Source organism: Toxoplasma gondii, chromosome V (assembly GCF_000006565.2).
Source record: "Toxoplasma gondii ME49 chromosome V, whole genome shotgun sequence".
NCBI classification, from domain to species: domain Eukaryota; phylum Apicomplexa; class Conoidasida; order Eucoccidiorida; family Sarcocystidae; genus Toxoplasma; species Toxoplasma gondii.
In genome coordinates this window covers 2,426,826-2,442,302 of record NC_031472.1, presented here as the reverse complement: position 1 = coordinate 2,442,302, position 15,477 = coordinate 2,426,826, and the positions used below count along the sequence as shown (strand labels likewise).

Here is a 15,477-nt window from a genome sequence, read left to right as displayed (position 1 = left end):
AAGAACGCAGATCTATGCTCCCGGCGGGTGGAGTCGCTTGAATCCAGCGGCCGGTTGTTGCGACTTGAGTGCATTGTGGCTGTTCTGCCACTTTGTCTTGTACCGCTAGTTTCCGGTTCCACTTCTGCGGTCTTCATTGACAACGAAAGAGGACTGGAGCACACATTTTGGACGCACAGATATATATGCTGTTCGCAGTCCTCTGAATCGTTACTCATTCTCTATGGCATCGGTTGCTTGCCAAGCACTTGGAGTTGAAAGCGTTGCAGTGTCTCTGCCGGTCGCTCCGTGGCCGCCAAGGGTGTCGCGGTAACGGGTCAGTTGTCCTTTTCCCACAGAATACGCGGAGGTGAAAGACTTACGGCTTGCCAGTTTGGATGTTAAACCTCATTTTCGCGCAAAGAAAGCCTTTTTTGCGTGTCTTCTCGAGGACAGAACGGCCCGCTCCTTTCAGCTGGACAGGCTGTTATCCTGTTCTGCAAGACACAGCGCGTGCAAGACAATCAAGGGTCACATCGTGTTGCTTAGCCCCAATTGCTTTGTCGATACAACAACGAACTCTCACACCCCTCTGTTTCAAGAGGAAAATGGTATATGTGATGGTTACAATCATTAGCTGCACTGCGAGATAAAGCCGTGAAAACCCTCGAATACACTGCCAGAAAGGCGGAAGGCGCTCCGTGGCAACCGACAGCGCTTGACCCGAGCGGAGATCGACGATGAAGGTCAACTTTGCGCGTTGCTTTCTTCTTTTTTTCTTCTGACATACACATGTTTTCCGGTGCTCCGGTTTTGTTTTTTCCCACTCAACTTGTTTCTTGTCTCACCAGCTTTAAGCATTTCCCAATTCCGCCTGCAATGGGCGTGGATTTCTCTCCAGTCCCGACAACCCTCATGTGACCTTATGCGCCCATTCGCTTGTTGCACGACTCTGCGCTCCGCGGCACCATTTTCTGCGTCTCACTTGCCGTGTAAGAGCATGGAAAACACGATTGATTTATCTTGCTGTTTTCTACTGGTCTTGTGATTCCACCCACCTATCTTCGTGGGCTTGAATCTAGGTCTTCTCTGTCCTTCGTTACCTCGCAACGTTCTTTGTCAATCGTTTGCTCGCACAGCTCGCTTTCTTCTTTTTGGTTTTGCCTTTTCTGCTTAAACGTTCTGTTTTATCCGTTGCTCTGAACCATTGCGTCTGATTCTTCCAAGGGACGCCTCTGTCGTAGCGGGGCTTTGCCCCGATCGCTTAGCACAAAGGCAGGTTTTGGTTAGAACTGCGCGTCACGCCGTGAGGGGTTAATTTTCACACGTTGCTATCCTGTTGTACACATAGAAGACGAGTGCGACATTTTCTTATCGCACTTGTCCTGGTAACATCGAGGTTTTCGTATCGAGCTGAAGGCGCAGCTGCGCCGTGTCTCAGGACTCCGAAGAAATGTTGAAGCCGCCTCAAGTTGAGGCGCCATATTATGTAAAGTCTCTCCGACCGTTCACTCTCTATCGAAAATCTATTTTCTTCGCTCGTTGATATTTGAAAAAACGGGAGCTTGGACCAGCTCTTTTGCGGCAGCACATTTCCCTGTCCATCGCTTTGTGTTTGCGCTGCCGCGGCCCCCGGCGTTCGAGGTTAGTGCAAACACTTTCTGTGTCTGTTTCCCCTCTGTTTGCTGCAACAAAGATGCAAAGCCAGGAGACCGAGGGCGGGACGTCGCAAACTTCAGCGTCGACGTCTTCGTGTTCGGCGGACACGGGCGATGCGCGGTTGCTCACAAGCCGAAGAGGAGACGGGGACGTTCGGCTTAATGTCGACGTAGGAGCACGTCTTCCCGCTGGCCTGTGTGAGTGTTCTCAAAATTCCGCAGGTACATGTGCCTGCGCACCCACCACAGGGTCAGCAATAGCCGACAGCGTGTGCGACAAGCTAAAAGAACAACATAAGCCAACTCAGGTCTCCCGAGGTATCGGCAGCGAACAAGAAGACACACGAAAGCTTCAGGAGTCCCCGCCAAGCGAAATGACGCGAGAAGACCGCCCTACGTCCATCCGCATACTTCCTGGTAGATTGAGAGTTCAACGGGTACGAGGTCGAAAGAGTCCGGGGAGAAGAGGTCTCGTCCTGGATCGCGCTCGGAAGCGAGGATCTTTTCTTGTGAACTCCATTGAGGGAACGTGCATTTCGGTGGGTGGAACCTGGAATTTCCAAGACGAAACAACACGTCGTCAGACCCTATCTCTGTCTGCAGCTAGCCGGGTTGAGTCCGGGTGCCACACACATACACCGGAGTCTGCCAGCTCTCCTCGAAGGGCAAGCATCCAGACACACTCACCGTTATCGTCATGTTCTTCAGTTACCGCTGCTTCGCCCCGCTCGTGTTGTGCCGCCTCCGGCTTCGCGCGTACGGATCGGCTGCTCATGTCAGGAAGAAACTTGCCCCCAAGTCCACTGCAAGTTCAACATCGCGTCGGACTAAGTGAGAGACGGGTCGCTGATCTCGGGAGCCACGAGGTGCCTGAGGGAGCCGGGGAGAATGATACCACTGAAGCAGTCGACAGAGAAAGAGTGCTTCTTCCAACACAAGGGGTGGGTGAGGGGACAACATCCAAAGAACGCAGATACTCTCTTCGAGGTAAGCAGCATGGCGCCATGCTGTTTAGAACCGAGCTTCCAGTAGCAGGCGCTGCGGGCAAAAACCGAAGAAGTAGAGTAGCTGAGGAAGATTCTACAACGGAGCGTTTGCCGCCTCGACTTGGAGAAAAACGCACTGGAAGGCCTGATGAAGAAGAGGCGTCCAGCGATGAGAAAAAACCCAGAACAGCAGAACTTTCAGATAGCTTGAAAGCAATTCCTGTCGGCCGAGTCGCTACCCTGAAGCAAAAGCTGGAGCGAAGAATGGAGAGACGAAGACAGGTGAGACTCGCGCTGGTTCACGACATGGAACGAACCACATGGACTTTTTTCGTCGAGTGAAGGTCTCAAAAACGAAGAAAGGTGGATGACAAAAACGTTCTCGATTCCCGGTGTTGCTTTATGCTGGTCGAAAAGGAAACGCACAGTGGGCGGCCCGCTCCTCAACCGATGACTCTGGAGCTTCAACCGATATTTGAAAAGCCTATTGCGAGTGCTGTGGGTGTAGGGGTCTGTCGCGACGGCGTTTGTGTCTGTTTGTACACGTCTGCCTTTCCTCGCTGCTTCGTGGATTGCCAATTTGCCGGCGCCTCTCTTGAATTGGGCGTCCTGCATGTCGCCCGGCTTCCCGCCCCTCTCTTTGGTGTGGACGCGAGTCCACCTCATGCAGCATTGAGGATAACATGGGATGATCTATAAGATAACTGCGTGGCGAGTTCATATGTGACCTTTCTTCTGTCACGCCTTCTTTAAGGTCTTCTGGCTCTTTCCTTGCACTATTGGCTATGTGGTCAGTGCTGTTTGTGAACACAGATGATATCAGACGAGCGGGACAGCCGTTTGATAAATATGAAGACTGCGACAAAGTCGATTTTGGCCGTATGGACTCTCGTCTCCACTACCGCTTCGTCGGCGATTCAGGCTTGTCTATTCCATTCGTGCCTCTGTTCTGAGGTGGTCGGTTCCCGTGTGTGTCATTCTCGTTTGTTGCGTGCACACAGCGCCAGGCTGCGGCGAGGCTCCACTGGCACCGACCCCCTGAAAAGGTACGCGGAGAGTCAGCAAGGCTTCTGTTGCCACCAATCATTGCTCGATACGAAAGCCTAGAGGAAAGCTTGTCATCGTCTGATGACGACCAAAATAAAAGACTACCCTGCTCGAATGGTGCTGAAGGCCGGGGGCAAGAAAGGCACATCAAGTGGATGCAGCTGAACGCGGAGATGATCAATCAGCGTCGGCATCGCGAGGAAGATTTCTCTGTCTCATTATCGGCAACCGGAACTCAAGAACAGGCAGAAGAAACACGAACAATCCACGCATCCTGTTTTCCTCTCTCTTGTGGTAACACGCACCACGAAGACTCATCCTCTGCTATTACTCTCTGTTCCAATCTCGCGCTTGCCTCTTCTTCCCGAGTACAGCCTGTCGGAGCGGTCGAAGACCCTTCGTATTCTGCCGCGGATGAACCGGAGTCTGAGGTTTCTTCTAGCTCGGCAGCCGAAACATCACCTGGAATCGTATTTCCTTTGCGGAACGTGTCACTGAATTTAGAGAATCTTTCCCTGTCAGAAAGTACACAGCAAATCGTCTCTAGTCAGCAGTTACTCCTGCCTGATGTGGAGGCCTCTTCTGCCTCCTCCTTCGAGGCAGAAGGCGACGTGGATGCCAGCAAGAAACCAGAAGAACAGGAGGACCAGCCACAGCGATTGTCTATTTCCATCTGTTCTCGCCAACTAGATTCACAACACAGTCGCCCAGTCACTCCGCGACGTTCCTCTCCACCTCGTGCTTCTGCGGTAGGTGTGACATCGAATCAGCATCCCGAGTACACCTCCTTTTCTCGTTCTTCTCCTCCTTTTGCTTCTTCCTCTGCTTTTGAAATACCAGGCGAGGGACGAGGCAGTGCAAAAACTCGCACATCCCATATCCATACGTCAGATACATACAGAAAGCCGGCGGAAGCTGAAGAGAATGATGCGCTTCGCCCACGCGATTTAGACGCATTGGAAAAGGGAACGCAGACGCACGATATGCCACAGGGAGACAGGACACTATTTACCAAATCGCTTGTTGAAACGACCGAAGCCGAAGGGCACAAACACCCCATCTGCGCAATCCTCCAACCATGCATGCGACGGGAGAGTGTCTCCGAGTCACCTGTGCCGGAGATCGCGAAGTGGAAACCGGCCTCAGGAGACAATGCGGAGAGTAAAGCGAGGGATCTCGAGGTGGTCAGCAGCAGGGAGGTGACGAAAGACGGTGGAGATGAAGCAGAGAAAAAAGGACTAGATGAGGGGAAAGCAATAAAAACAGATATCGCGAAAGGCGGGGGCACAAGCCAAGAGTCGCATGACGGGAGAGACATGGCGTTACGCAGGGATCCTGAGGAGAGCGACCGGGGGATGCTGCATCCTGGCTCTTTACCTTCTGTTCACGTTCACGGTGGACAGAGAAAACAGTCTCTGGGGGAGGCGTCTGCGCGCATGCGGATCCCTGCGGAAACAAGGACGAAGTCGCGTTCCCCTATATCGTCGCGGAAGCTAAAACCTCTAGTTCGGGTGCCCCCTCTCAATCTGACACCGGTGCAAGACGCACGCGAGAGTATCGAGAGCTTCCTTAAGAAGAACAACTCCTGTTCGTCTGGCCTCCAACTGGTCGCAACTAGCCGAGAACACTCATGCACTGTCGGACCCCCGCTCGTCTTTGGCTCGTCGTGCAAGACCGCAGCCACAGAGAGAGGCAGGTGCCGCAAAGCGTTTGGAGACAGGACAACGGGCGATGCGAGAGGAGCTCCTGGGAGACCGCGAGTCGTGCCACAGCGCCTCCAGGATTCAGAGAATGGAGGCAGCCCCGAACGTGGAGCCTGCGACTTCGCTCGCAAACCAGGATGCGTTATTCAGAAATCGCCCATACGTTTGCTAGACCGAAGAGGGAGGCCTTTTCAGACCTGCAGGGAAGCACGAAAGGATCTTCCGCAAAGCGATGGAACCACAGCATCCTCGTTGGCACCTCAGACCATTTCTCTGGCCCGTCCCGTCCAGCTCGCGAAAGGTGGGAGAGACAAGACTTCGATTCCGCGTGCCTCCGGCTGTCCTGACACCCGGGTGCCGCTGCTAAGGATTCCTATTTCCTCCCGCGTCGTCCGTTGTTCTACTAGTCTCTTCACTGCTCGCGTGTGCACCATTCTCGAAAAGGAGTTGGAAGAGGGAAACAGGGGCCTCCTGACGACAAAGGAAGCTGAGAATCCAGTCATGCGTTGCGCGAGTGTCATTCACGGCGATGCACAGGAGAAGACGGAACACAGCGAGCTCGGCGAAAAGGAAGGAAATTACCAAGACAAGACACGGGACACTTGCCGCAGTCCGGAGGGAGCTCGGTGCGACACTCTAGTCATAGTGCGGGAGGAAGGCAAACCCCAAAGGGAACACAACGAAAACGAACAGACAGATGCAATGCAGCTGCGGGACCTCTCTCCCCATCCGCGCTCGAGCTGCTCAAGCGATTCTCGGACGGCTACTGACGAAGATAAAGGAGACGCGAGAAGACGGCTGAAGAAGAGCGCCGGACGTAGGGCGCGCGGGGACAGGAGGAGACACACAGAAGTGAACGGCCGAGAGGGAAGTTCGACTGGCGACAAGGAAGACACCACACTTGCACCCCTGGAAGAACCGCTTCTAGCAGTGATGCAAACGTGCTTCACTTCCTCACCATCCTCTCTCACATCCTGTGATTCCCCAGATTCTCATCCATCGTCTGTTGTTCCGTCTCCTGGCCGTGCACTTGCAAGCGCGTCAGTAGCCCTGTGTGAAGACCGGAACATGGAGAAGGACGCAGGCGAAGCCGCGACAGATGGCCACGCGCATTCACGTGCACTGCTGCATGCACAGATTGCTAGCAGCTTCGAATCTATCCTCCTGGGGGATCCTAAACAATGCCGAATGTCCAGCTCAAACATTGTAGTATCAGAATCTTCGTCAGTGCCTCAGAGTGCTTCGCGGTCGTCTTCACACTCTCACCGTCGTGATATAACTCGTCTTTCTTCCTTTCCGCAAGAACGGTTCCCCGGTGCCCCACGTCCGACTGATAGCGAGGCGGGATCGATTGCTTTGGTTACTCATGCGCCGGAAGGAGGCAAAGAGGCCCCTACTTCAAGTGAGCAAAGTGTCCGCTTCGTTGTCACAACAGAACACAGAGATGAGGAAGAATCATTGGAGGACGCTGGAGGGGTCGTCTCCGCTCCTCTGTCTCGATGCAGAAACGCAGACTCGCTGCATGGGAAATGCACACCCCGAGTTAGCAGAGGCAGAGAGGACAAGGAAGAATCCACTGGAATAGGAGACGGTAGGACCAGGATGCAAGTGGAAGCGAAGGCGTTGCTAGGTACTCTGACCAACGCAGCATGCACAACGAATTTTCTCAAGAATAAAGGACGTTCTAGAGCGGGCACAGAAACCCTCATCCCTGATTGCACACGCAACGGCTGCGAGAGCGCAGAGCGCTATACATGAAAGACCACAGCTCCTGTGTTGTTTGTTTTTTCTGCAGCTGGAGTGTATCCGTTAACAGGCGGTGATAACGCGGATAAATCAGAAGCGGAGAGGAATGAAGGAAACACACAAGATGCGCTTTCGGAGTCTAGCAAGGTCCTAAAAGAGATGAAACAAGAACCCGGCACCGACCGAGAGGAGGAGGGAAGCACTACAGACGCGTGGAGCCTGCAGCGCGGTTCGCTAGAAGCCTACGTGGCTGTCGGCACCACGTCCTCTCTCTCGTCAAGCAGCTCTGTGTCTGCTAGCCGCACAGACAATTTTCGGACCGCTTCTTGTGCAAGTCCTACCAAAACGCCGTCGCTTCCACCTGCAAGTTCGCCTTCAGGCAGGTCTGTGGCTGGCCCTTCACGAACAACACGATCCTCTCCTTCGTCCGTTTGTTCCACGCCTCTGCTGCCGCAAAGGGCTAGTTCAATTGCCACTTCGAACGGATTTCCACCAGGTGATGGCAGGGACGTTTGTGAGGTTGAAGTAGCTGAAAACGAACTGGGCGACAATCGTGGCCGAAGAGCCCCGGGAGCTCGAGGGATGTCCACGCCCTCGGCAGGAGGAATGTCCAGCGCCCCTAGGGAAGATGAAAGTGACGGGGAGAAAGAAGGTGCAGAGCTGATCCGTATGACCGAAGGAGCCACAACGGCGACATTGGTCGTGAGAGGTAGAGCACGAGACAATAGAGGGACGGTCGTCGACGAGAACACTTTGCGCTCGGGAAGAAGCGCCGTTCGAGGAGCTACATGCGGCAGGGGCCACCGACGAATTGTTCTCAGTTCAAACCCAGGTGCACTCACTCAGAATGATGCAACCGCGGCAGGAGGCTGTCGAAAAAAGGACAGAGAACAGAACGCCAATCAGGTACGTGGCCGGTGAGAATGGTGTGGGGGAAAATTATTTTAGTAGCCCACTCCGTGGTAACATATGAAGCGTCTCCGCTTTTGTGCATACCGTGTGAGAATAGTACCTTATGGTATGCGATACAGAAGTTCTTGATAGTACACGTGTGAGTGGATGCGAAGCGAACTTCAAGACATTCGTGTTACGGTGACTGGCTGCGTGAATCCGCCGCTGCACACGCGTCTTCACATACAGGTCTACATATGGACGGTCACGTAATCTTTAGCATCGCTCTGTTCGGAACTTCGTTTGCACATGCTTTTTCCTGCATTGAAGCGCTGAGTACTTTCTAACTGTGAAAAGCTGCTTCCGTTTTTCCTGTCCTCGTTCATGCAGTTTCTTCTGTTCCAGCCCATGCGGCGGTCTCCAACACGAGGCAATTCTGTGGCTTTTGTCAATCCATCTGAAAAACCTACGGGCTCTGCGGACGCCAGAAACAAGTCGAGAAATCGTGTAAGCCGTAAAAGAGACACTCATGCCTGCTAGAGGGGCACCATTGTCACTTCTCTCGCGCTTTTCGTTGGTTTGAGTGTTTCACTAAATTAAAGAACTCTCCGTGCTGGTAGCCCTGATTCGTTTGAGGTGTCGAAAGACCGAAGTGAGACTACGTGGATGGTGACTGGAGATAGCCTGCATCGAATTAGAAAAGTGAATAGTTGAAGGATATACCCCAGTTCGTGCACAGCAACTAGCAATACGAAATGTGCGATGAACCTTATCGGTTTTACTTTCCTCAACATCCGGCTGAAAACGGTGCGCCTTTTTAGTTTCATGCTCGCTCTTTCACACTTGTGTGTACAAGTTCGTTCCAATTTGCTGGGCACGCATCCCTTCCTGCTGATAGCTTCTCCCACTCGCTTTCGTTCTGCCGCATCTGCTTCTTGTCGCTTCCTGCTGCTCTCAGGCTTCACCCATCGCTATCTTTGCTTCCGCCTTCTGGAGCCATGTGTCGGCTGACGCGGAGGGCAGTGACCGCAGCGTCGCCGACGGGGGCATTGAAAATCCCAACGCGATTGTTGACTCTCAGGCACAAGAATCTAAACAGTTCAGCTTCGGTTTTTGGAAGGGATCCTTACAGGTAGACTCTGAGGAACCCGTTCCACGAGGTTCGGCCTCTCCGGCCCCTGCAGCCAGTCGCCTTCAACCCACCGGTTCGTTCAATAAGCAGGTCCCAGACGACGATGGCCACGGTTCGCCCACGCGTCCTGGTGAAGACGCTAACCAGCAGTGTATCGTTTCTGGGGATCCATCGCGTTGGGTGCACATGCATGTGAGTACTGCTCGGAGCCGTGCAGGCCCGTTGGTGCCTCAGGGCTCGACGCGTGCTCGCGCGGGGTGCCCTCTGGTGGGCAGACGGTCTGTTGCCCAGCCGGTGGCTTGGTCTAAGTTCGCTGACGGCGTTGCTCGCGAAACAAGGGTCTCTGGACTCTATGGCAGTGTTGGCAAGCGCAGTTTTGCAGACTGTCTGGCCTTCCTAGACACGTCGAGCACCGAGACGCCATCCACGTCGACGGTAACATCACAGCTCTCTGAGGCCGACGGAACGCGGTCGTCCTGTGGCGGCAGCTTGCCCTCGACCAACGATTTGGATGAAATGACGACAATGGAGAGGGAAGGAAAGGGTGATGGCGCATCCGAGAGAGCTACCGCACGATCCTCCGAAGAGGTTTGTGGAGACGAGCAGAACATCATTGATCCGATGAAGTGTAAGGACTGTCAGCGAGTCGCGATTTCAGTGGGATCATCAGCAGGGGCCTCGAGCACGGGCAGGCACTTGGCCACGGAGGACAAACGGCAGAAAGACTTAGAAACAGAACAGCATTGGAAGTGCGGGCATAGCACAAGCAGATTTGGTGGTGTCAGTGAGATTCAACAGGACTCCAAAAAAGAGTCCCGTGGAAATGCTCCGAGTAATGAGGTGTCCAAGTCGCCTGACGGACGAGTAGAAGGCCGAGGACGAAGTGTAGAGTGCGAGAGAAACAGAACAGCTTCTCGTGGGGACACCAACACTGGTTCGCGCCGTGGCACCGCTACTCCAGAAGACGAAATACAAACAGGAGATAGTGGAACGATTCGGGTGGTCGAAGCTAAACGCAGGACACCAGCGCCAGCACCTCGAAGAAGAGACAAGTCCCTGGGAGCTGATCTAGGTGTACTACCGGCGGACGATGGGCGGAAGATCTTGGATGGAAGAAGCATCGGGAGAGAAAGAAGGGCAGAAAGCGAGGAGAGCTGCGTAAGTCGGAGCGGCACCAGACATGTGTGGCGCCCCCTCGAAGGGGCACGCCCTCATGTTAAGGGAGACATCTCCACGCAGAAGCGAGACTGCGTCGATGGTAACCATTTGCACGATGATAATGGAAGCTGGTTGAACCGTCTCGCGGGACCGTTCCGACAAGGAACCTTCCTTTGGTGGACGCGAGGTGCCACTGAAGATGTGTCTAGCGAAACAGACAAGTGGGAGCCTTGGAATCAAAAAGGTCGCATCGTTGGTAGTCAGCGTGTCTTGCCAGCCCGCTGGCGGGAGGCGAAGCCAGACTCAGGCCTGCGAAATGGAACCGAGGATGAAACGGGCAGATGCGAACCCGAAGGTGTCGACGCAATGCATGCCCTTGCTGGGGTTCGCAACTCTCGAGAGCCTTCCGCCACCACGGACAAAGAGGTGCCCTGAGACACAAAGGGCGCAGCTTCCCAACATACAGCAGGAAGGTCGCTTCCACCGAACCCGTAAAACACAGACTCCAGCTATCGTCAGTCAGCTTGCAGCGTATCCCGTGCCTGCGGGTCACCTTTGTAGAGCGGGTGGCGTTGCTGGAGAGCCATGTTGCATATGGCTGGACCGTAGAGGCGCGGAAGGACAACAATGCTGGTAGCGAAGGTTCTGATGCGTGTTGGGTACAGCGAAACAGTCGCTGCTGCGGCTTCGGCATGCTAATTAGTGAGATCTAGTACGACGCCGCCCTCAGGACTCTGGCACATTATTGATTCTGACGAGAACACTCTGCGGTAGCGGCTGTGAGCACCTCTCGCCTGGGAAGTAACCTACGGAGGCGTCTGGTGTGTACTGCTGCTTTCTTTTCGTTTGGTCACTTGAATAGCTAGATGGTTTCGTACGATAGAGCAAATGAGTCCGTTGATTCGCTTTATCAGGAGGTTTCTTCGTCCAGGGCCCTTCCTCCAATAAGGATACCATGACAGGCACTCTCACAGCAGTGGTGTCCGCAACTCTGATGCGAGATTGTTTTGAAGGTGCAGCCGTCGGTGTGCACGTCTGTTTGCATGAGGAGAGTGGAAAACAAAGAGGGCACAAAGATGGTGTTTGAAATTTTTCTTTGCGTACAATTTTCGCGGAAAGGGTTCATGGTTTTCAGTCAGCAGTGCAGCCTTTTTTAAGCTGTTCAATACCCTTCCGAACCGCAAGAATAACAGTGGCAGTTGTCACGTGACTCGCTTGCTTCGGCCCAGCATCGCGCCGATGGTGACCGTCTTTTTTCCATTGCGTTGAACAGTACAAGCTTGTTCAGCTTGGAATGGTACAGCTGTCGGATCATGCGGAAGAACCGACTCGGAATTTGTCGCTGAGGAAGGGAGAGAATAACGGCCGTTTCTTGTTAGCTTTGCTCCCAATATTTGGTCCCCTTGTCAACAGAGTTTCCCTAGTATCCGTGAGTTCACCCACCAGAGTGCTATACTCTCGGACTGGCTTGCTACTTTTGCGTCTCACTGTAAGAAACTTTCAAGGCTAAACGGTAGGAGCTACTTTTTTTGAATCTGTCCCTTCTCATTACACAGCGAGATGACTAGGATGCTTGTGAGGTCTGTGCTCTGGTTGATGGCTAGAACTTTACGCCGCTTTGTGCCACTGACTGTCGTGTCTGTATCGTGTTTTGAGACGCCCTGCCTTCACGACAAAGCTTATATTTAGTGAATGCATCCAGGACACATGTGGACACGCGGGAAGTAACATGCATATAGGTCTACTGTTCACAAACGCTGCTTCTGTGAGCGTACGCTTCACGAGCGGCATCCGCTAGTTTTGTGCTCTGCTGCCTAACGCACTGGCTTGTGATGCCTGGCTTCTGTATGTTCTAATGGGATTTTGCCGTGTTTTCAGTTGCACTGAAGGCTTCTCGCAGAGTGGAATTATGGTGTCACTTCTCTTATTCTTCCCCGCAGAGGCAAGGAGAAGAAACTAAAAAGGGCAACATATTTGAACATCCCCAAGCACCAATGCTACGTGCCGCAGTAATACATACTTGTCGACGTATTTGCATAGATACTTGTATTTACAAAAATACCTGCTCACGGTGTTCAGTCGCATTTTGTGTGCAGTATAAGCATATACGTGCATGTGCTTGCCCTTAGCTATAAAATTCAGGAGTACTCGCAAAGGAGGAGACGATGCGAGAAGGCACCTCCAACCATTATCATTAGCTGGACGCAAAAACAACCCTTTTGATTTTTCGTGAGGGGTCGAACCCAACTACTGTTCTCGCTGCAGCCACCGGGATCGATCTATAGAACCAGTTGCGCGTAAGTGTTAAGCTAGGGCTGCTGGGGGCGCTCAACACTAGATCAGCTTCACAAGAGTGCGTGCGCAGGTCCATCACAACTTCACAGGTAATTGTCGAAAAGCACCGAACCAGACAGTGTGACGAGGACAAAATACACTCAAACCTTCAACACAAAACGAACGTGACTAGACGGTAACATGTTCCTTTTTTGAATCTACATCAGGAAACACACGTCGTCATTACTGGATTGGGGGGGCAGGTACCACAGTGAAAACGCGGTGAAGAATCTCGAAACCACTAATGGAGCCTGCAAGAAGGCCATGTAGAACGTGGATGCGCTGCTTGGAGAATTTTCGACTAGGCGTAAGAAGAGATTCTGGATAAACTAGTCAGGATGGGCAAAGTGCGACGCCGTACCGGTGTCTTGCTATATAAAATAAGTAACGTACACACTTCATACTCCATGACTGCAGTGACAACTTTATGGCAGTGTTCACGGAAAAATACACTGTAATAGCAGACAGCCACGGATTTTTTACAGTAGCGTTTCTCATTTCGATTGCATGACTTATCATTTCTCTTGCATTGAGTTTGACAGATCCACGGTAGGTGGCGTGTTCCCGGTCGCTGACTCATCCAAGTTTGATGATTTGCCTCTTTGTGCAAATGCCTGGCACTAGTTGAAGAATTTGTTTCGGGTAATTGTTCTATGCGGCATCGTTGGGTGCAGCGCCCTTGTGAATGTCTATAATGTGCAAAGACAAGCACATGCAGAGACTGCAAGCGGCAGGCTCAGGTTTGCGCAGCTGGAGACATGCTTCCTTCACTTTCGGTGAGTAAAACGCGATCCGCTCCTGTTTTTTGAAAGGAGGATGCGTTCTCAGTGTAGCCTCTCACCGCGAAAAGCATTTCGTCCATCCCTCTAGAGAAACACATGTTCCAAGATCGTGTGGAAATGAACGGTGCGAATAGCGGAAGCAAACCAACCCCTAGCTACTTTGCGAATCCTGAAAATGTAAGTTCTGCAAACACAGCAGAGTGAATGATATTGATTCAACGTAGTGCAACTGTAGCGTGGACAGGTTTGAAATGAAATTCGATGACCCAGATCTGGAAGTCGAGCACTTGCAAATAAAGCATCGTTTATGATCTAGTGCAACGTCAGGGTGGTTGGGTGGTGCCCAATGATTGGAAATATAGGGCCGTCTATCAATGACCTGCACACTTTAAGTTGATCGACAAACGCTGTGGCACAGTTTGTCGTGGCCTGCCTTGCTTCTTCCTCAAGCAGTAAATCCCAACGTGTCTCAAGTTCGAAACCCAGTCTGCAGAGCGCATGCCGCTTAGACAACCTCTTGTGGTACAGCTTTGCAAGTGGGAACAGGAATGCTCACCGACCCCGCCTGACAAGTTCGGAAAAGTGCCTCTTCGTAACTCCTAACGCTTTCCATTCCTCTAATCACAAAGGTCAACCGATTCCGTTTGGGAGGCAAAGAGTATTCCTTTCGTTTAGGATCTTAGGGAAGAGTGCCAGGTCGACAAAAACGCTTCTTCCCTACGTGCCTGTTGCTCCGCCGCACCTCCCCACGCACGCCTCGTCAACGTTGCATTAAATGATCGGGCAAAACACAGAAAAACTGCGAATGGTTGTGGAAAGGATCTCCGTTACTGCGAATAAACGTTGGAGAGCACATCAAACTAGAATGCTGACAGAACATGGCGTGAACCAGTTTGAAAAAAAGTAACCCACAGCAAAACAGGCAAGTACCTCGAGCGCCGGCATTGACAAAAACATCGTTGGACACGGATACTTCACCCTGATAAAAAAACATTTTCCTTTCGCGCTTTATCCGACAAGTTCACGTATTCTGTTGTGTATGTGCAAGCACCCGGGCAATGCCTAGTACAATCGTCTTGGTGACACAACGTAATGCAGGTCTGAAGTGTGGTTTCCTGCAGATTCGCCCTAGAACACGAATTGGTGTTTGTGCCCCAAAGAATCATATTTTGGTTTTCGCCGCGTTGTTTCTCCAGTATTAGTGCACTAGGGGCATAAATAGTTGTCATGCCTGTCACACTCTTTCCTCAACATCTGACGCATTTACGTATGATAGACCCTCCAAACAAACTCTCTGACGAAAGTGGCTGTGTCTGGTTTGTTTCGTCTTGACGAGCTCTTCATAAAGTGCAACTGTTTTTCTCATGCAAGCATGTTTATCTGGTACGTTTCATTTGAAACTGATGGTATGCAGAAGCTCTGTAGGGCCGCATATGTTCGACTTTCGGTCCTTTCCCATTGCATGATCTCCCACCGGTCATGATGCTTGCACGTTTCCCACTCGGAGTTCCAGAAAAGTCGTTTAAGAATGGTTATTGGAGAGCCAAATGCACTTTTTTCTTAAGCCGGAAGAAGGAGTCTCTGCTCTTTGTGAGGTACTTGATAAAGAGTTTCCCTTTTGGTGGTTTTCCGGTCGCGCTCGCCTTGCCCGACAGTCAATGATTTATATCTGTTGGTTCGCTGCATTGTTTAGCCCCTGCGACAGTGTTCCGTTCTCTCGATTGACATCAAGAATGAGACAATTTCATGGCCGCACATGAAGCACGGCTGCAAGTTTTCCACCACCTATTTGGCCTTGCTAGATCTCTGCTCAACAAAAGATGACAATTTGGATTCCTCGGATGCACTCGACTCTCTCTGTGGCTACATTTAGATACAGAACCCTAGGCTGCAGAGTGCGTAAATGTGTGTATGTATGCATATTGACAACCGTGCATGCGCAGAAATCTCTGCACCAACTGAACCTTGTCGGTTTGTCAAGGCATGATTGGAGTTCGGAAATCAACGATAGGCGCTTGCGCAATCAGACACAGTAACCGTGCTTTCTGATGTGTCTCGAAT

General features: G+C 52.1%; 1 protein-coding gene across 1 annotated transcript; it reads left to right on the top strand.

Annotated features, from left to right (window-relative positions):
- Window positions 1-2,410: 2,410 nt before the first annotated feature.
- Window positions 2,411-10,827, top strand: TGME49_285425 (hypothetical protein; the record flags this gene model as incomplete). The annotated part of the gene is made up of 5 exons (XM_018781947.1): window positions 2,411-2,905; window positions 3,625-6,775; window positions 7,169-8,025; window positions 8,401-8,517; window positions 8,969-10,827. The coding sequence occupies 5 exons, from the start codon at window positions 2,411-2,413 to the stop codon at window positions 10,733-10,735; spliced, it is 6,387 nt and encodes a 2,128-aa protein (XP_018637706.1). The 3' UTR covers window positions 10,736-10,827.
- Between the last annotated feature and the right edge of the window lie 4,650 nt (window positions 10,828-15,477).